General features: G+C 35.8%; 1 protein-coding gene across 3 annotated transcripts in view; it reads right to left on the bottom strand.

Annotated features, from left to right (window-relative positions):
- The window catches only part of ZC3H7A (zinc finger CCCH-type containing 7A), a 30,106-nt gene that overhangs the window by 2,806 nt on the left and 6,334 nt on the right, over positions 1-20,966 (bottom strand). For 2 of the 3 annotated variants that reach the window (XM_056337740.1, XM_056337739.1), the window contains exons 2-22: positions 20,214-20,317; positions 19,020-19,059; positions 17,985-18,182; positions 17,297-17,455; positions 15,587-15,667; positions 15,457-15,498; positions 14,608-14,638; positions 13,816-14,096; positions 11,849-12,056; positions 10,806-10,870; positions 9,879-10,071; positions 8,056-8,217; positions 7,254-7,450; positions 6,938-7,035; positions 5,754-5,935; positions 3,587-3,663; positions 2,933-3,066; positions 2,471-2,576; positions 1,650-1,758; positions 1,051-1,187; positions 556-719 (exon numbers count right to left, since the gene is read on the bottom strand). In XM_056337740.1, the coding sequence (XP_056193715.1) occupies positions 556-719; positions 1,051-1,187; positions 1,650-1,758; positions 2,471-2,576; positions 2,933-3,066; positions 3,587-3,663; positions 5,754-5,935; positions 6,938-7,035; positions 7,254-7,450; positions 8,056-8,217; positions 9,879-10,071; positions 10,806-10,870; positions 11,849-12,056; positions 13,816-14,096; positions 14,608-14,638; positions 15,457-15,498; positions 15,587-15,667; positions 17,297-17,455; positions 17,985-18,182; positions 19,020-19,059; positions 20,214-20,281 (2,732 nt within the window). In that variant the 5' untranslated portion in view covers positions 20,282-20,317. Of the gene's footprint in view, positions 1-555; positions 720-1,050; positions 1,204-1,649; positions 1,759-2,470; positions 2,577-2,932; positions 3,067-3,586; positions 3,664-5,753; positions 5,936-6,937; positions 7,036-7,253; positions 7,451-8,055; positions 8,218-9,878; positions 10,072-10,805; positions 10,871-11,848; positions 12,057-13,815; positions 14,097-14,607; positions 14,639-15,456; positions 15,499-15,586; positions 15,668-17,296; positions 17,456-17,984; positions 18,183-19,019; positions 19,060-20,213; positions 20,318-20,966 lie in introns of those variants that run through there. The other variant, XR_008821666.1, reaches the window with a different exon arrangement.

Here is a 20,966-nt window from a genome sequence, read left to right as displayed (position 1 = left end):
CTTTCAACAGATTTGCAAAAAAATCAACTGCAGTCAGGAAAACAGGCTGCAGTTCAGAATTAAAGGGAGCAGCAACACATACAACCAATGCTGGGGAAAACCAACACGTATTGGAAGTTCTCTTCCACATGTTCATAAACGACTTCCAATAGCAAATACTCAACTTTAACAGATCTGTTTTGATGCTAACAACATTTCTACTTGCCTTAAAGTGCCCAAATCACTGTCCAGCTAGGTACTGTTCTTGTGTTCCACGGATAATTAATATATAGATGCCTAAGTAAACTTGCAATAATACCAGCAAGATTTTATGCAGCTGCAGTAAACTTGCAACCATTGAATAACATCACATAAGCAATTAATTTGGTTCCACAATTAGGCACCTTGTCACTCCCTGAGTAATATTAGTGTTAAAATACCATTAATTACGTAATTTCTTCTTGAAAGATGCATGCAAAAAAAGAAATACTACAAACATTGTCTGTCAACCGCCTTAATTATTTATACTATGAACTGTCATTTTTCAGCATTTTTAACATCTTAAAAACCACATACCTATCACAAATGCTAAAATATCCCGTTGGAAAGCGATACTGCCAGCAGTTTTGATCGTCCTCAGTGTGGAAAACCTTCTCTTTATGCTTTTCAGAAGAAATGTGACCTTGCCATTGCTTCTCACTATTACAGTTCTTTCCACACATCCAACAGTGAAAATCCACCTGTTTTACAGGGAATTTGAAAACAAAACATTGAGAATTCAATACTGTAACCACAGAACTGCTCCTAATACATTTTGAACATTTTCTTTATGTTGGCCTGTAAATTGCTGTTTACCTAAAGAGATATAGTTATTTAAACAATCACCTGAGGTTTACGATCTCCACTGGCTTTAGAGTGTCAGTTAAAGTCTGCATTTAGTGTAGCTAGCTACCACCTAAGAAAGCACCAAGAAATTAAGGGCAATGATGTATGCTACTGGTTGCAGGGGGAATAAAAGGCAAAACAAAAACCCACAAGTTTGAATTTGGAATTATACCTATGATTACTTACTGTAACTTCAGCATAGTCAGTCGGCATGTGAATTTGCTTCCCATTCTCTTTGTTTGCCTGTGCAGCAGCTGTATCATCTCCTTTTTCTGGTTTTTGACTTTTTAGCCATATGTCATACAACTGCTCCAAGTCTTGAACTAATGAGAGCAGAAGCTAAAATAAGTAATTAGCAATTAAGGCAAGAGTTTGAGAATGCTAGATGAATGATTTGAGTTTGCAAGCATAATTCAGTCCCCACCTATTGTAAGAAGAAAAAAGGAAGGACACAATATAGACAGTTGCACAGTTTAGAGACAAGAGCCAAGAGCAGTATGAATCTCTGGCTACTAACCAAGACCCATTTCTGCCTACCTAGGGGAAGTAAGATGTTACACATTTCTGAACAGGCACCCAAAGTACAGGTAACAATTGTGCCACCAGGTAACAACCGTGCTGCCGTGAATCAACACCTGAATTTCGAAGTACTAATATAAACTATGCTACAGTTCTTTGTAAATTTAGCCTGCTTTCTTGCAAACCATGATATTATCATTTATGTCATTTATTACTCTTGATTTCTGATTTTTCAGTTCTACCCAGTAATTTGCTCTTCTACTTACTGCTGTTCTCCTTCATATAGGTCCACATCTCTCTTTCCTCAGGACTGTGAGCAAATGAGCAGTTCCCATCATACTGACACTTCTTGCCTGAAGCAATATGATTGCACAACTGGAATGTGAATAAAAAAAATATCCTTATGAATATAAAGTAAAATGGATGATAGTAGAAAATGGTTTGGGTTTTGATTTTTTTTTTCCAGTCTTGGCTAGTGTTCCCCCTCCCAATCAGACACGTATTTGTTGTCAGGCTCTGGAACAGGCTGCCCAGGGAAATGGTCGAGTCACCATCCCTGGAGGTGTTCAAAAGATGTGCAGATGTGGCACTTAGGGACATGGTTTAGTGGTGGACTTCGCAGCACTAGGTTAACAGTTGGACTCAATGATCTTAAAAGTTCTTTCCAACCTAAACAATTCTATGATTTATTTCACATTAAAAAAAAAGTCATCTTCATTTTATAAAAACCTCATGTATTGTAGTTAGAAAGAACAAACTGCTGGAAGCAAGTACTATGGCTGTTTTTTGCCTCTGACCAGATTACCAAACCACAGATACGTTTGAACTCTTTCTGAAGTATTTACTGGAAATAGTAAGAACTTAGTTAAATCACTTTAAAAAGTTATTAACTTCCAGATGAGAAAGGGCTTCAGTAATAACGTGTGAGATCAGTGCTCTTCAAAGGCTGAATTCTGTAGAAACACTATAAATATATTCCCACCAACTCCCACGGGAATTTCTGCAGAACTGACTAAATCAGCCCAATTACCAGTATTTTCCAGTTATTTACTTTCTTCACTAAAAATTTTGGCTTAGGTTAACATACATCAAATTGCAGAGGCACTTGTTTCTTTGCGGGAAGAGGACGAATGGTCATCCACTTCTTACGTTCATTAGACATTACTAGCACCACACGGCGATCTTTGGTCCATCTACAAACCAGATGCATTCAATGAAAAAAAATATATTAAAAAAAGGACACACAGTGTACACAGAAGCAGAACCAAGAAACCCCAGAAAGGTTCTTTATAAAGCTTTCACCACATATTTGAGATTTAACTAAATTCTACTGAAACTTTACCGTAACTGATAATTAAAAAAATCCCAAAGCAAACAGCCAAAGTGTTTCTCCTTACCAATTATTAACATACTACAAAAACTACTGTGTTCTGTTTCAGCATGACTTTTTATTTCCTTGTATGACTCTTTCCCAAGCAGTAACAAAGTTTGCCAAAAGAGGTTTTAAACGGCTGACAGAGTAAAATTTTCACAGTTTGGTCTTACTTACGGGTGTCTGGCCTTTGCACTACAGTACTTTTTGTTTCTGTCTGGCTCATTAACTTGACCATTTCTCCAGCACTGACCACAAACAAACTTCATCTTCAAATTAAGTGATCCATACCTCATTTGGTTCCCAAGGATCTTAAGCCAAAAAAATAACAACAATAAAAGGTATTTTGTATCTGCACAGAAATTCATACACAATCATGAATTCCAGAAGCAGACGCTACACTGCATGCCTTGTAATAGTTTAGCTTCTAATTTCAAACCAGACATTTCTTTATAAATGCATTTTTATTTAACTTATTTCTGATTTAGGTGTAGGTACCCAGAATTTGTGATAATATATACAAACTAAACACATAAAAGTCCTACATATTGAAGAGCTAATTAATTGCTCTATGGCAGCTGACTTTGAAATTATATTTAGGTTTTAAATCCACCTATGACAGAAAAAGTGAAGTAAAAAAAGAGCTGCATAAAAGCAAAGCAGGTATTTTAGTGTGAGTGAGCAAGCTGAAGAAAGCCTAAAGTGAAAGAGATTATTGGAAGAAAGCATTAAAAAAGTAATTTCTAAAATAAGCTACATTATACACAGACACAGAAAAAGAATTATCACCAAAGTCACTGTGGCATTAGTTTAATGGAAAAATGAAAATACCTGTGATCCATGTGCACTAGCTTCCATGTTCTGCCAGTATTTCTTTGATTCTTGAACAATAGTATCATGCAAAATACCTATAAAGAAAGGGGGAAAGTTCTTCAGCACTTACAACTGTTGTAGAATTACACACATGCTCAAACTGGAATGCTACTGAAGCCCCTAAGTTTTTATCCATTTTTCTTTTTATATATTGTGTACATACACTCAGACACTCACCTGTGGGTGTAGACATATGTCCACATCCATACACACACACACACATACACTGAAGAATCATGAGAGCCTCCAAACCAGAAAAACTGTATGTATCATCACATCAAAAAGCAAACATCAAAGTTTGTTAAACTGCAGAATGCTCAAATAAGTAAAGATGCATGTTTGAGTATTTATTTAAACATAATGTACTAAAACCCTAATGACAATCTAATTAGAAAAGCTACATTTTATTACAGACCACAGAAAAACTACCCAAAATGCAAGCTAACAGACCCCAGATTGCTTCTGCCTTCTTTACAAAGATTTTAAACAAGCCCTTGTTGATTAGGTTCTGTTCCAAAAAAAAAAAAAAAAAAAAAATCTTATTAATGCTTTGTATAAGGTTCCTATTTGAGCTATACACTGTTCACATACACTGTAACATTTACTGCACTCATTCCACATAAATACAGACTGTCACCTGTGTTTGGATTTGAGGTTCGGTAAAATGTTTCTTTCCTAAGGTAGCATTCCTTTTACTTACCACACCTTACACTCACAAGAGGAGCCTCATTCAAAGAGCAAAGACTGAGTTTTTACTGACTTTGGCAAAGCATGACTGCGTGAACACATCATAAAATAAAAAATATGCCTCCTGTGGCACATCAAGTTTCTTGGAGAACCCAACCCCTACTTCAAAATAGAAATTATAGTGTAAGCATTTTCTATCCTTGCCTTTGTAGGGGTGGCTGGTAAGAAAGTAACTATTTTACTTTCACATAGAAACTTCTAAAGGCTAATCCAGGAGAGACAGAACAGGGAATAGGCAAAGAAAGCCATCTCTTGCCTCTGTTTGATTTCCTTCCTCCAAAATGTTCAGGTCAGTATGAGATCTCATGTCAGTTTACCTGAGCAAGAATCTAGACAGAAGGGTGCAGCAACAAGGAGCCTCTTCTTCAAAGAACAGGCAGACAAGGATAAATCACAGACGTAAAGGGGCAAAACCACCAGAAACACTGTAACACATTGGGATTGCAAAATTTTCCTTTTTTCCTCTGTGCATCACAATGATCCAACATGATTACTTAATCAGTGAAGTACTGCTCTCATACAGAGCCAGGTAGGAAGAATGAGCAACTGTTACGTGCTACAAATTATTTACCACTAACAGGTCAATTGCTTTTTCTAAAAAAAAAAACCAAACAAATAAATAAAAAAATAAAGTCGGTCATGGAGAGTTTGGAACTCATGACCAAGAAATGGACTGTAAGTACAGATATGTCATTCAAAAGCTATCCACTAGAAATGAAGCAGTAAAATTTATCTTCACAGAAGCCAACAAAAACAAGCAAGATCAACAAAAAGCAGCCTAAATGTCCTTCGTAAGCAAGAACAGAAAAATAGTTAAGCTTTATCAACACATACACTAATGAGAGCCACAGTAACAAACCAGAAAGATTTCTTTTCTGGCTCACTATGTAAGAATATCAGAATGGCACTAAGCTAAAAGAAAGGTTTAACTGTGCAAAAACTTGACTCTTGTACTGGGGGATGCAGGGAAACAATGGCAAAAAATTAATATTTCAGGTTTTTGTTTCAGTGCTCTGTGAAAAATAAATTTGATCAGTATCTTCCAGACTTTGAAGGTTTAAAAATAAAAACAAATCTAGTTCGATTTAGATTTAATATCTACTCAAGACTTCTAGTTTTGTTCCAAGGAAAAAAAAAATCTAATCATATTGACTAGTTTTGACAGTTTTTATTACCAAAAACTTGCTAATTTTGAATAGCTAGTAGCCTACTCAGTACTTTTCATCATGTTTACATTACTGTTTATTGAATATGCTGTATCGAAGATTCCAGCAAATTCTAAGTGAATGCAGTGATTCCAACATGCTAATTTCATAAGGGAGGCGACACAAGGAAGAAGCGGCATTACAATGAAAAGTGAGCATTTTACCAAACATACCTGTTTCCTTTTGCATTATCCAGACTTTAAGCTCTACCAGACTGTGAGCATAAAAGCATTTATCCTCTCGTAAACAGCCATAATGCACCTCGTGCCTGCAAAGGTCAAGCTGACATCGAACTTGAAAAGGGCGGATTTTCGAATATTTCACCATAGTTTCTCGCAAAATGTGGACAAGGCACCTGTTTTGAAAACAGTGTTTTAGATACTGGTTAAAATTAATTTGCTCATGTGTGGAAAACCATGTAAAATAACCATCCTCCATCACAGCTTATTCAAAAGTCTTTTTAACACTTTTAACTTGAAATCAGAAAGCCAAAAAAGGTTCCAGAAGGAAGTAGCATCTAATTGTCATTTCTAGGCTGAGTAAACCAGTATCACAAAACAGTACTCTGGTGAAATCCAGAGGCCCCTCTTCTGCAAAGCATTACTGAATTCAATCCAGCTGGATCACCGGGTTCCAAGAGGGAAAGCATGTCATGTCCCCTTTCAAGTATATATCCTGATCTAATTACAAGTATTTATTCTTTTGTAGAGCACCATTAAAGAAAGAGTTGATGCATCACTGTAACAGCCTAGCTCTTACAGCTGTAACGTTTCCTCAGTATAGGGGAGTACAAACAAAGTAATTAAACTGCTCCCACTTACGTTACCATCATATAAAAATGTAAGTCTATTAATTCTCCAAAACTTATTTAATAAAGACACTTTCCCATGCTTTTTTATCAACTGTATTAATAAAGAACACGGTCTACTTGAGACACTGTAATTAAGGTAAACCTGTTCTTAACAGAGTTAAAACTACAGCAAAATAAGCAAACCAGACTGAAGAAAGAGCAAACATGAATTCCTATATTAATTTAACATCACACATCAATTTACATCAATGCAGCTCAGTGGTAGATGAGCTATTAACAAACTGACACTAAAACAGTCAGATTCAAACATGAGGGTGGATGCACTAATTTTTAATGCACTAATAAAAAACATACTTCTCTTTTAATTTAGTTACATGAGACAATCCTTGTTCACAAAGTTTGACTTCTCAATACCGCCAAAGCATAACAGTCTGTTACCAAGGACGAGAAGTTCATCAACAGGTAAGAAATCGAAGTCAATATTTTAAAAATGCCGTGAAACCTGTGCTTTTAATTTGAAACAAAGAGATGGTATTTCAGACATACTTGTTATCTTCAAAGTCATGCATAGCAGGATGAGAACAAGAAGATGAGTTATCCTTGTTCCTTTTGCTTATTATTCTGGGTTTGTGATCAAAACATTTCTGGAATACAAAAACAGATAATTATAGCTTATGTACTTTATACATTTAAAAATATACCTTACCTTAAAAATTTTAAGAGACTTCAAGCTAGCCAGACTATTACTGAACATGCATCTCAAAATTTACAAAATAAGTCATGCATGAACCACAGCATTTCTTTCCAGGTAATTTTATTATCTATTATAACTTTTATTGTGTCATTAGAAATAAAGCAGCACCTCACAAAGAAACATAAATAATCCATGATGTTCTTGAAGAAGTCGGGACACAGTCAAGTTGATCTTTCCGTTTCCTCCAAAAAGAGCCTCTCGACTAAAGGCTCCTTTGCGCTCCAGCGTCCACACATCGATCTCCTCTTGACAATATGCAAATGTGCAATGACCTGGGTATCTACATTCCTCTTCAGCAGCAACATCTGAAATGGTAACATGGAATATGACATCGCTATTACACAACTTTTATTGGAAACTATTCTTAAAACTTCCACTAACTCAGTTTCAAATGTTTTTAATAAAAAAGGTGCATCTATAGTAAATGAGTCACTGAAATCTAACAGAAGAAAAACCTTAATGCTGAAGGACTTGCTGAAAATGTAAAACTCCCCAGAAAGGCTGATGCACACCTCCATCAACTACCCTTTTCTAGTCTAAGGCAACAGTGCTGAGAACCCAGAATACCCTTTGCTTAAATACAGCTGTCAATTAATCCATGAGTCACCTTGCCTACATCATAAGTAGAGGTTCATACTGCAAAAATCTGACAAGAATGCATTTTTCTTATTGTTTGAATAGTGACAGCCCAGCATTTGGAAGCAAAGTTATTCATGGAGAGTAACAGTACAGAAACACAGTGCATGTTCTCTAGATAATCACATGAATGCTCAAAATATGGTTCTCCTTACAGCCTTTGAAAACACAAACAACCCAGCAACATCCCTTCTCCACCTCCCATAAGCAAGAAAAAGCTAAACTATATAACTTTGAGAGTAGGCATTAATATTTTACCTTCTATAACACGTACCTTTACATATATAATATGGTCCTACATACTGTGTCTTTGTTGGTCTTGGGCGTATTTTTTTCCATGATTTATCTTCAGAGTTTTTTATTCTGCCAATTAGAATATCCTTCTTACATTTATGTTCTAAACCGGGATGGTAAGCATAATCCAATAATTTAGGACCTGAAACAATCACAGATGATTTCTTATATTTGCATAAATTGCAGCATACATTTACCATTTCCATACACAGACTGGCACATAAGCCCAAAAGCAATACATGAACACACTGTATAGAATTCCTACTTGCACCAGCAACTCTGAAGAACCAAAAGTCATTAACAGCTATGTAGAGCAGAATAGAAAAAAAACTCAGTACTTACAAAAGGACCATTCTCAGCAAGAAAAAACCTACAAGTTATCTGGGGAGGGACGCTGTGTTACAACCTTAAGATTACTTTAGGACAGCCACAAATTGCTACCGTCTTTCAAATTCCAAAGCATGTATTTCTACAACACTAATTTTAAACTTAAATTATTTATTTATAACAAGTCAATGCAGATGAATTCCAAGGATCAGCATCAGCTCTCTTAACCTTCAACTGTTATTGTATCAGAACAGTTAATATGTTCAGAGACAAAATTCGCTACGGAGGAAGCATACACGTGCCAAAAACATGAATGCCAATACCAGAACTTTGAGATTTTGGAAACAAAAATACGCCTAGCTTTACACTCTGTCTTTAGGACAATACTGTGAAGTGAAGATTACATTACCACCAAAATGAAGACAACAAGGATAGTCTGAAGACAAGCAATTCTCAATGAATTTTGCTATTTAAGGGACCCTTGACAAGAAGCTGATGGAATGGTACAATTTCAAAAGGAGGTAGTAAAAGCAGGACACACTTAAAGACTTTGACAGAGATGCAAAGAAACAGAAGAAATTGATCTTTTGATACAAGAAGTGAAGTTAGGAACATGCTAAGTACTTCCAGCAGTATTTTATAGTTCCTGTTTTTAACAGATTGTGTTCTATGTTTTTTCAAACATGCCTTCATGTATTTACTTTGCTTCTAAAAGTAATTCTAAACTAATACAAAGTTTTTAAAACTACAATCGTCATCCCCTAAATATCTCAATACAATTTTTTATTAGCATAGCAGTATCAATTGATACCTGTAACTTGAAACACAATGCTTATTTTTAAGATTAGTCGTAATAAAAGCTACTGCCTCTAGAATATGGCTCTGTTTAACAGCAACAGCTCAGGCCTACAAGATTAGTTATATTAAAGCCCAATGCTAGTTAGGATTCTTTGAGTCAATACAGTGGAGTTAATTATTACTAAGGTTTGGAAGCCTCTGGATTATGATTTAGAATTAGTTTCAAAGAAGAATAAAACAGATGGGATGTGAAGGTTACCAGGTACTTTGAACTGCAGTTCAATTCCCCATGGCCAATCAGAGAGAGTATTGCAAGTTTTTTTTAGTCTTGAGTAAAGGTGTCATTCTTCACCGTACCCTGGGGGTGGGGAGGAAAGCGAATACAGAATATGAACAACCTCACATACAGGTTGGGGAAAATGTGTGGTGATTCATGGTGGGTTTAGGAATCAAGAAACTATTAGGATAAGAAATAAAGACAAGAAGAAAGAAGATAAAATAGCTGTTGGAACATTTTACCAGTTCCTTAATCATAGGATCACACTACACCTGCAAAGAACAAGTCAGGGTTAACACTGTTTAGAAGACAACAGTATTTCAATTTACAAACATTGAAATGTTAAATGCACGCTTTTATTTTTTAAAAAATCAACCAAACTGAGTTGAAAAGCACCTTACCTTTTTTGACAAAACATAACTGGCAGGCCTGTCTTAGCTCATGTGTACCTTCTAATGGGTTTCTTCCAGTAAGTGCTGAAGATACAGGTATATTAGCAGTTGCACTGCTACAAACATTTGAAAAGTCATTTCTAGTTTGGCCTGCAATTCCCATGTAATTTTCAGACCCAAACAAACTACTAGGGCCATTTATCTGTTGGAAGAAAGCATATTTTACTCCATCCATATAATTTAATTTAGCTACAATTACAATTTAACCTACTGAAATGATTCTTCAAAGCATAGGAAGACTACACACACACAAAAAAAAAATCATAATCCAAACTTAACCACATGTCTAAGAAGGGACACAAGAGATTTTACAAAAGCCACACACCCAGCACAACTTAAGCATATAACAAGACCCAACCAGGTATAGGGAGAACAGCAGCACTTGACAGGCTAATTATTACTCCATCCTGGCTCATGAGGATGCAATCCTTAATGCCATCCTTCCCCATACAATCAATGGCCAGCAACACTATTGAAAACATACAGCACAACTAGAACACCAAGGCCGGGCAGATCCTCAGACACAAGGTGATCTCTGCTCTGCTCTTCTAACTAGGACAGCTCTCCACAATTCCTACTATTTGGCAGTCAGATCATAAGAGCATTTCTCTTTCTTAGATTGGTTATTTTACACTTCCACGGTATTTCACAGCAAGTTCCCCGGAAAAGTGGCTATGAGAGTAGTCAAAGTTTGCATATATAAAATAAACCTTTGTAAATTTTTTCTTGTGTTCAATTACTGTTGCTGACCACTACTGTACAACTGTTTTCCAAGCCAGAACCATATTTTAATGGTAAGAGTGCTTATTTTAAAATCAGAAACTTCTACTGGAAAAATTAAGATCTATGTTAAGCCTTCAAGGCGTTAATACTTACAAACAATGGGGAATTATTGCTGCTAAGTGTTGGTGTTCCATCTCTAGAAGCTGAACTTGAGAGGTCTAAAGGGAATAAAAAGTTGTTTTAATTATTCCATTTACTCAAAACATCCTATGTAAAAAATCATTTATCATTCCTGAGAAGTAGAAGTATCAAAGGTCTGGGGTTTTGACTAACAACAAAGGTTTTTTGGTTTGCTGTGATTATTTTTTTCAGTTATGTAAAAGCCCCTTGTAAGCATCTGGGCTGAAAAATTACTAGGTAATCATCTTCAATATAACCATCTGATTAACATCAGCAGTAGCTTCACAGGCATATGCTGAAGCAACATGAAGATACTTGTGCAGTACAAAAAGGGTAGCTAAATAAGCAATACCTGACCATCAAAAATGAGGAGATGAAAGCGGGTTATTCTTCTGTCGTTCTAGTTTTAATTTTATTTTGTAAATTTGGCTTTGTTCTACAGACAGCATGCTCCTCTAACACTGACAATTAGAGACAAAACTATATTACCTTTTCTAGTTCACTGACTATATCTTTCACACACCTGATTTCACTATATACTTAAAAAGTCCCTGGAGTTTGAATCCAAACATGCAATCTTTTCAGAGTACACTCTTATATTAGCCTTCTAGAAATCTTGTTTACTGCGAAATCATGAGAAATTGTTTAAGCCTTAAGAACACCTTTGTTTAGGGACACAGACACACACACATAGACACAGCTGGGAACTGAAGGAGTATCGTTCCTTCTTTATACTTACTCAGAACAAATAATAAATGCAGAAAAAGTGAACAGAGGGAGTCTGGAGCACGCTTATGCAGACCCCAAGTAAACAAAAGATTTATTTATGAATTCTTGTGTACAATCAACAGTGATTATCAATATTATCAAAAATTGTGAGCACAGCTCAATTGTTATATGGGTGTTACATATTACTGAATAGTTGCAAAACCTCATTTGTTAAATAGAGAAGCCAGCTGGATCACACACAACTCCCTCTCTTTGTAAGAGGTTAAATATTAAGACTAATTTCTTACCTCTTTTTGGGTCACTGATTGAAAAGGTGCTTAATGGTGAACAAAAATTTTCCAGTGAAGAAGCCAAAGGCTGTGAAAAGATTTCTGAAAGAGAAGGTGAAGGAACAAATCCTGTACTAACTGGCAGTGTCCCCAACAAAGAGGCAGAGAAAGGTACACTAGGAGCTACACCTCCTGCAGGCATCGGTCCTCTGGCTCCTGTAGTTTGCTGGAAAAAAAGAAATTTAAAAAGAATGTTCACACATGGCAAAACAACTCTCCAGAACACAATCTGCAATAGTATTTCTTTTACTAAAGTTTTTGCGAAGTTTTTATAAACCTACTGAAACATAACGATAGGTACACTACAGTACTGTACAGAGCTACAGTACACTTAAGAGAACTACAGTCATCACCCTGAACAGTGCTCTAAAACCAGGAACTGCCAATGAGTCGCCCACTGTCAAGGTTCAGTTAGCTGAAGTTTATTATTTTAACAGATTTGGATTTTTTTAATCTATCAGATTGGAGCTGAATTTCCAAATTATGTTAAAAATGTAAGACAACAGGGAATAGTAGGAAGAGACAGAAATCAACATGTTTTTTTTCTAAATAAAGAGAACATAATTCAAATTGCAGTACAGTAAAGAGTTAGCTTTTAAATAAATCTTCAGATACCATCAAATGAAACCATGTTCAGCAAAGGCCTGATGACCTTCTTTTCACCATAGAAAATAACCTGTCCTTCTGTACACCGTTGTTAGGGACCTAGCAAGTGGGGGAGTTTCTCTCCCTTCTGTCATCCCATGAAGCTTCCCCCTTGTATGGAGGCTGACCAAATCGTTCTGCACAGTTTGGCCAATGTGGAACTCCCTCTGTTCCCCAAGTTGTTAGCCTACAACTCAAGATTCTGCACTACACAAGACGGCAGTCTTCTTGGAAGATTTTATTTCCTCTCTTATTTTTCACTACAACAAGCTTCCTTGGGTCTCTTCAAAATAATTACTTTCTACATTTCCAAAATAATTGCTACAAAACTAAGTGCATAAAACAGAGAATTAGAAGCCCAATCATTTTTTAATTATTTACAACTGCATCCACAGCTGAATGAGGAATTAAAATCCCAACTAACTGAAGAATTAAATATACCACAGCCTCATTTACCACTGCAATAGTAAGGGCTCCACATGACTGGCAGGGCCACAGCAGAGTCAGTACCCTTGGTAAGAAGTTCAGGCATCTCTGCTCAGCAATCAGAGCTCTTGTTTTGACTAATAGTTGAAGAACTCTGTATGCTTCATAGCCTGTTCTAGCTGTGGAAGGACGGCGTAATGGAGATCAACTCTTCACATGCCTAAACTTCTCTAATAATCTCCTCTAAAAAATATAAAAAGTTAAAACTCATGATGGTCTAACTATTTCTGGTTGTCCAGGAAATGGATCTGGACAATGCTCCAACTGCAGAGATACTAGTGAACGCACTAGGAGACTACAGCACAGGCACTACTGTCCTGCAAAGCTAACAGCATGTGCTTAACTATAATTTCTACAGCTACAGGGTGAACACTCCAACACACCCTCAGGTCCTGAGAGGGTTTATTTGCACCAAAAAAACCATTACAAACTAGCCCAGACTTCAAACGCCTACTTCACTTTCATAGTACTCCCTGGAAATAGTATCCCTCCCACTGTGGTAGTATTAATAGTAGCATGTAGCAGTATTTCTGAAGTAATCTCTCTCTCCCAGCAACTTCACTCAGGTCTTCTAACATGTAAACCCAATGTAATTGTCCTTGGAGTTCTGCTGGGTCCTAGTTAGCATCTTTACAGCCACATTTACAAGCATCGGCACCTGAGAAAATCAACCCAAATATGCACAAATACAGCTCAATGTAACTCGCATATCACTACTAACCCACTTGAAAAAATACAAGATTGCACTCATAAGGACAAACTTCTGAGAAAGAAAACAAACAAAAAAGTCTTACCATTATGCTTTCATCTGGATCAGGCACAGAGTCAAGTAATTCATCAAGTTCTTCACCAATAATTATATCTCCATCTCCACAATCTAAACATGCTTCTGGCATAGAGAAAGAAACATTCCCTCCATTTGCCAAAACTGCAGAAGGCAAAGAAAGCTTTTCCACCTGAAGAGGCATAACAGAAGCTAAAGATGGTACAGGTACTGATGCCACTTTAGACACTTCAGAAACAAAGTTTGATGAAGAAGCAGCAGAAACCATCTCTTTCTTCTGGTCAGATAAATCTGAAACAGATAAAATGGGAATGACTGGAACTTTTGTTCAAAGATGTAAAAATATCTTCCATAACTTTTACCCTGACAACGTGGGAGGTGAGCAAGTAGAGAAACATGAAGAATATTTAAGCAAAACCGCATTAAATGCCTTCAGCTTCCACTAACTTCTAATTCACGTGTACCTATATCTCAGTGTTTATATATTACTCAAAATAAAAAAGACAAGGAAAGTTACAGACCTGATACTTGACTAAATCTCTGGCCTATTCTCCACTCCCTATTTTTCCAAGTAACAGTTATGAGATGATCACTATAGGAGCAGTTACAATGATATCAAGTTGAAGAGACCAAAAGGAAATCTGCTCAGCCACTTAAATATGTAGTTTTAGAGATAAAAAGATCAAACTTTTTGCAACAGATCTTTCAAATGACAAGATTCATTTTCTTAAGAAATTTCCTAACAAATATGCACGGCATATCTAGCTTGCTAGCATTAATATTGTAACACAACAAGACTCACCTAACTCAATATCTTCTACAGAAGAAGAATTCTGTAAGTGAAAAAAAAAAGCACCTCTCAGCACTTTGCACAAGAGCCACTAAAAATTTTCAAATACATATTTACAGAGTAAAAATGTAAGTCCTCAGAAATTTAGGTCTTATAAAATTTGAAATTTATGAAATCTAATGGAATTTACTGGTCAAATAATTTTTTAGATAAAACATCCATTTAGAGACTAAAATCCACTCACGGTATCACTAAAAATCTGCAACCAACCAACAAAAGGGAGAGTGATACTTCAGTGAATGAGAGTCTAAACATTACGTTAACTGAGCTCTTCCTATGTTTCCTCGCACATTTACAGCTGAACTGTCTATGTTCCCATGAAAAAAGTCTGTAGGATAAAGATGGACTCTGTTACTGCTGTTCAGACACATTACAAATAGCAAGATAAAGGCAAGTTTGGCTGCTAACCAAGGTCCAACTTGGACAAATGCATAAATTAAAAGGGATTTTTATCCCAGCATGCTTAGCTTTGATGATTGTCAACAAAATGAAATAAATAAGCACATTAACTATGCCTTTACCTCAAGACATTAAAAGTAAATATATTCATTACACTGGATTTAATGTTTTAGCTAATGTTTATTCTATAAAGATAACCTGGATGATAATCATAAATTACCATGCTGCCATAAATATACAGCTAAACCGAACACAAAGATCAAGAGAATCCTAAAGCCCAAAATAACAGCATCTTACATAAAATGTCAATTCCACCACTTTCACTTCATCATCACAAAATTATGAAACAATTATTCCCTGTAATTTAAGGCCAGCTTGCACCTGAAACATGTAAAATCTTACCTGAGTTGATACATCACTAGAAATTGAATTTGAGGAGGGTGGCTGCAATGAAAAGATACCTTCATTAAATACAAAACTGATACCAACTGAGTGAAACTTCAACGTGTACAATGCTACAAGAAAACCTTACCTTTGCTCTTACATATGCTTTCCTTATTTTTAAGCCTAGTTTTTGAGCTAGTTCTTGGGTAAGCTTAATCACACTTTCATCCTAAAAAGACATAAACAGAATTTCATAATTTACATGTATTGTCATCTGGTCAAGACGTCCATTTACATCTCAGTCTATATTCTGAAAGATTCCCATAAGCAGGATGTCTCAATGCATCTTTACTCTTTCACAAATACATGGGACTGCAAGCTAACACTGAAAAATACAGCTACCTTCAAGCAAAATTAACTTCAATATTTGGAATTTTTTTTAAAGCTAAAAAATAGAACTATCCTCCTCTTCCATTTATTTGAATTTAAAATAACATACAGATTTTCCCAAAACCAGAGAAGTTCAGAGAAGTGGGTTTTTTTGTGAGTGGGTATTTTTTGTTTATTTGAGGAGGGTGTTTGCTCTTTGACAGGATAGGAGGTTTTTCACAAACTGAGGGCCACATTTCTGATCACCATTATGTCAGCTACTACATAACACTGCTGAATATTTAATGAGAACTCCATATTTTGGCAGTAATTCCATCATACAACTAGAAAAGTTGAGTTAAAAACCTGGTCTTATTTCACTCTGTCCTGTAACTATACTTTTAATTTTTTTTTTTTGTATTTAGCTTTAACAACATGTGCTACAGCTAGAAAAAGCTATTTATAAAACTTACATAAAGGTATATAAACCTTAAGCAAAAACATTCAAATCTGGAGGTGCAAAGTGAGGAACCAGAGTTACACGTTCAAATAAGCTGATTCTGTCTTTGGAAACACAACTGAAACCTCCTCTATATCAAGAGGTAAACCTATGCTCAACAGTTTGTCTAGCCATTTCACTGTAACTTTAATATAGAAAGGAAAAAAAAAAAAAACAACACAGTACTCTGTCCCATGATCAGTCTGTTTTGAGCAAAGCATGTAGTTTCCATCAGTATTTTGGTTCAAATCAACTATGCGTTTCTGCAGTGAAATCTCAATCATCCTCACTCACTGCTTGTTAGTTCACATTATGAAGGATCTCAGAAAGCCAAATTAGATACATTTTGGATGAAACTAAACTGGAAGTGCTGCAGGAGAGCACCTGATGCACTCCAACTCTTTAAAAAAAACAAAGAAACCCACTCCCAAACCACCACAGAAATCAGATCCTCAGGACCAGCATTGCAGATCCTCTCCTATTACGCCACACGCTGCTTTCTAATACAGATAGTCTAAGATTAGTGATTCACTTGCATAGCAAGTGATTCAGATGGAGAAAATGCACAAATAAGAACGTTACTAAACACCTGGAAAGCTAAAACACAGTTATAAAAAAACCCCTATATCGTACGTTATAACAATAGATTGTTTTTCTCCTTATGTCGTGAGTATACTTCTGACTGCAGAGAATTTTAAACAATTAATTCAACAGTTCTAGTGTTTATTGCAAACATTTATGGCTCTTGACTCCCACTGCAAAGCCACTATTTCTACTCCTGAAAGTTAACACAACAAACTGAGTTCGGGGACTATCATCTCTGCTATTAGTCTCCTCTTCCACAGCAAAAAACAATTCTTCAAGGAATAAAAATGTTTTACTGCATTAAAAAAAAAAAACAAACAACAAAACAAAAAGCCTTTAATGGTCTTCATATATGTTTTCTGTATTAAATCTTTAAAAATAATCATCAATATGTCATATACCTACCTGTGGCACAGCAAGAGAACATTTTGCTACAGCATCATAAGCCTTCTTATACCTGCCCAGTTCACTCAAAGCTTTTGCTTTCCGATAGAGCGCTCTGAAATTGTTTTCATTCAATCTTAATGCTATCTCACAGTCTTCTAGAACCTTTTCATGCAAACCCTATGAGGAGGAAAAAAACCCAAAGGCACTAATCAGAACTATTATCATTGAAATATCGAATGTAAACTCTATTAGATGAAGGTATTGAAACACTATATGAAACATTCACCAAGGCCACTGCACACTGCATGTGTGAGTGTTGCTAAGTCAGCAACTTATGCAACTAAAAACAAGCAGTGCCATCATTCATGTAAAATCTAGTAACAGTTATGAAGACAATTTAGCTCTTTCACAAGAGCCATCTTATTCTACAGAGAAAGCAGCAGAGGCAGGTACAATCAGCAGTATCAATGGATACAAACACCGTTCCATCAGCTTTCAAACCTAGCATCTCTCTTACGTTAATATTCTAGTACTATAACTTAAAAGATCTCCATGATTGTACTTGTAGAGAACATGCCAAAGCGATGATTTGAAACATGGCAATTCTCAAGCCAAGAGCTTTTCGCTCGCTAGGAAACTGTCCGTATCTTCATACACTGTTAGCACATTGTTCTGGAGAAATCACACAGTTTAAACAGAAGCTTACCATATTTGAAAAACATGCTATCCTGTTCACGTGCAGCTTCTCTAAAATATCATCAGATACATGGATTTCTTCAGAATTGGCATAATCAGCTATGTTTATAGCTTCTGTATAGTGACTCAGTGATCCTCTCCAATCACCTTCTCGATATACATCATTCCCTTCATTAAAAAGATTTCTGACAAGCTCTCGTATAAATAACTGGAACAAAGGAAAGAAACACTCATCAACAGCAGTTTTCTGATCTTCTGTATTTCCAAATACATTTTAAACCAGAAAATTTATACTCGCAACTTCACAGAATTGAAATGCAAACCTTTTGTCTAGATTAGTATTTTTCTTCTGATATTTTTCCATGACAATCTCTAATATTCAACACCACAATACATGTAAATAAAATAAAGGCTGAACTACTGATAAAAAAATTACTTGGTGTAAGTAACTTTAAAAAGACATACATATGTTCCATACATTTTTCAGCAAGCAGCAGCCATAGCAACTGGCAAACCAGTAGTGCAAAAAGGTTGCTTTGGCAGAACAGAAGGGGGTTTTTAATCTAAAACTATCAGAATGATTGCATTTTTATCTAGTATGTTCTCAAATCCAGTGAAATCATTTACTATTAGATAACAATGCTGAAAAGATGAGTCTGAAAATAAGTCAAAAATTATTCAAAATAACAACATGTACAGAAACAAAATATGTTAACATTTATATGACTGAGGGTTTTTTATGTCACTTTTGCTGGGCTCTTCTAAATTTAGAATAGCACATTGTTTTATACAATGGATGTCCCGAATTCAACCCTAACACCAGTAGAGAAAGAGTTAATCTGAACTGCTGTACAAGTGAATTCTGGGCATCAAAATACCTGAATATCTGTATCACAATGTTAGTCCTCCACCTCCAATACTGACACATTGTAAATCACCATTCATACTGTATCATTACTTAAATGATGATTAAAGGCAAGAATAAATATAGTAATCCAGGTCTGTGTTAAAAACCTTTCTGGAAATGCAGAAGTAATTTCATTACCTCATATTGTTCTTGTGTCCCTGGGTAGGGCAAAGTAGATCTAGAAAAAGAAATTGCAAAATTTACTTATACATATTGCTTTTAGTAAGAACCAGTATTCTCTGTGATAATCTTTTAAGCAGTCTCACTTGCTGCAACAGGCAAATCTCTAAATATTGTCTATTGCCCGCACTGAACAAGGCAGGAGCGCTGTAGATCAGTTTTGATTAAACATTCATGTTTTCTTATTACTAATGACTCATTTTCATTTAAAGTTACATAGCCAGTCTTAACTGTGCTGTTTAAAACTTACTAAGGTTTGGAATGCTCCAAGTTTAAAACCCCGATGTTGTTTGTTTAAAAACAACTTACTTCCCTCCACTTTGCAGAAACAGGTTGTACATAAGGAGAACTGCAATTTTCTTGTAATTATTATAAAATTACTATCTGTCAAAAGAACTTATCAATTTTAATTAAGTCATACCAATGACAGTACAGGAATTATAAGAGGTCTTCTGTATGACAACAGACATTTTCTCTAGCACAGAAAAGAGGTATTTACTTTTAACTTTTCAGGAAGAAAACCAGAAATTCTTTCCATAGGTTGTCTGAGAACCTGTTTCTAAATAATTTTTAAGAGGGCAGTCACCTTTTTTATTTTTTAAGAATGCCTTATGTGAGCAGCGAACTAGTGTGAAATTTCACAATGATTTTAAGCTAGCCAGGATCTTCTATTCTAGAGAAGATTTTGGCATTGAATCAAATGAAAATTGACTACTAAGATCATTTTTTCATCAGGTTACATTCTCACTCTAGAGAGTTGAAACATGGTGGTGGTGGTGAGCAAACCCATCCCTTTCAGTAGCAACGTAGTCTCAGGTGTAGTTGTCCATAAGCATAAGGTGGATTTTCAGGCTATCATTTTCTACCCACAAAAAAAAAAAAATCAATGCTGTTTTTTCTCAAATGCAGAAAAGGAATACCCTCCCACCTTGAATCTGCTGTTTGGGAACAAAGAGGGCTTCTGTCTTTTCTTTAAGACTGCTCCCCATTTCTGTGTAAGATAAGCAAATACTCTGAGGAGTTTTAGCAAATACTCTGAGCAGAAACACAAGTTCTCCTCTGTCCTCCGCTGGTGCTATATTAAAGGGACTTTCCCAGAGCTATCCATCTCACATGTATAAGCGAACAAGAATAAAACCACAAAAATCATACTCTATAAATTGGAGTCCTTTCTTAATGTCCTGTTGTCTAGCGCTCCTCTCTTCTGACACATTGGACATGTTATCGTGAACATCCACTTTTCAGATATGCCACTCCTCAAAAAGGAATAAAGATAAATGGCTGTTAATATATAGCATTTTGCATTTGGACCAGAAGGATCCAATCTCACATCAACACCAAGTCCATAACACACAGATGATACTGCAGCACAGCTTCAGCACACACACTCTGAGGAAACCTCAAACACTGAAGTGCCCACAGCAATACAGGTAGAAGCCCCAAGTCAAAACCAACAGCCCAGTTACACAACACTTCTACTGAAAACCTTTCTTCCAATTTCTACTTTATCTTTGGTTTTCCACTTACTTACTCTGATGCTGAGCCGTTTTAGCAAAACGAAACCAAATTACAAGCACAGCTTGCATGCATTACTGCTAAACCAAGCTAAGGCTCCACTGTCCCCTTTTAATAACTTTACACTTCTTTTATTTATTTGTTGGAGTAGAAATAAATTCAAGACCCTGGTATATTTATTAATAAAACCCAAACTGATCAGAAAACTACCATTGCCTAATTCTTGAGTCTCTCATCATCACCCAACTGCCACGGTGTAATCAGAAGCAAAATACTACTGCTTTAATAATATCTACCAGTTGACCAAGGTGAACGTCTTGGAAACTACCAGTTTTCAAATTCATTTTAAAAACTGTATTACATTAATATAATTTCACATCACCAGCTTGA

Source organism: Falco biarmicus, chromosome 4 (assembly GCF_023638135.1).
Source record: "Falco biarmicus isolate bFalBia1 chromosome 4, bFalBia1.pri, whole genome shotgun sequence".
Taxonomy (NCBI): Eukaryota; Metazoa; Chordata; class Aves; order Falconiformes; family Falconidae; genus Falco; species Falco biarmicus.
The sequence above is the reverse complement of the archived record's forward strand: the minus strand, read 5'-3'. Positions and strand labels throughout refer to the sequence as shown.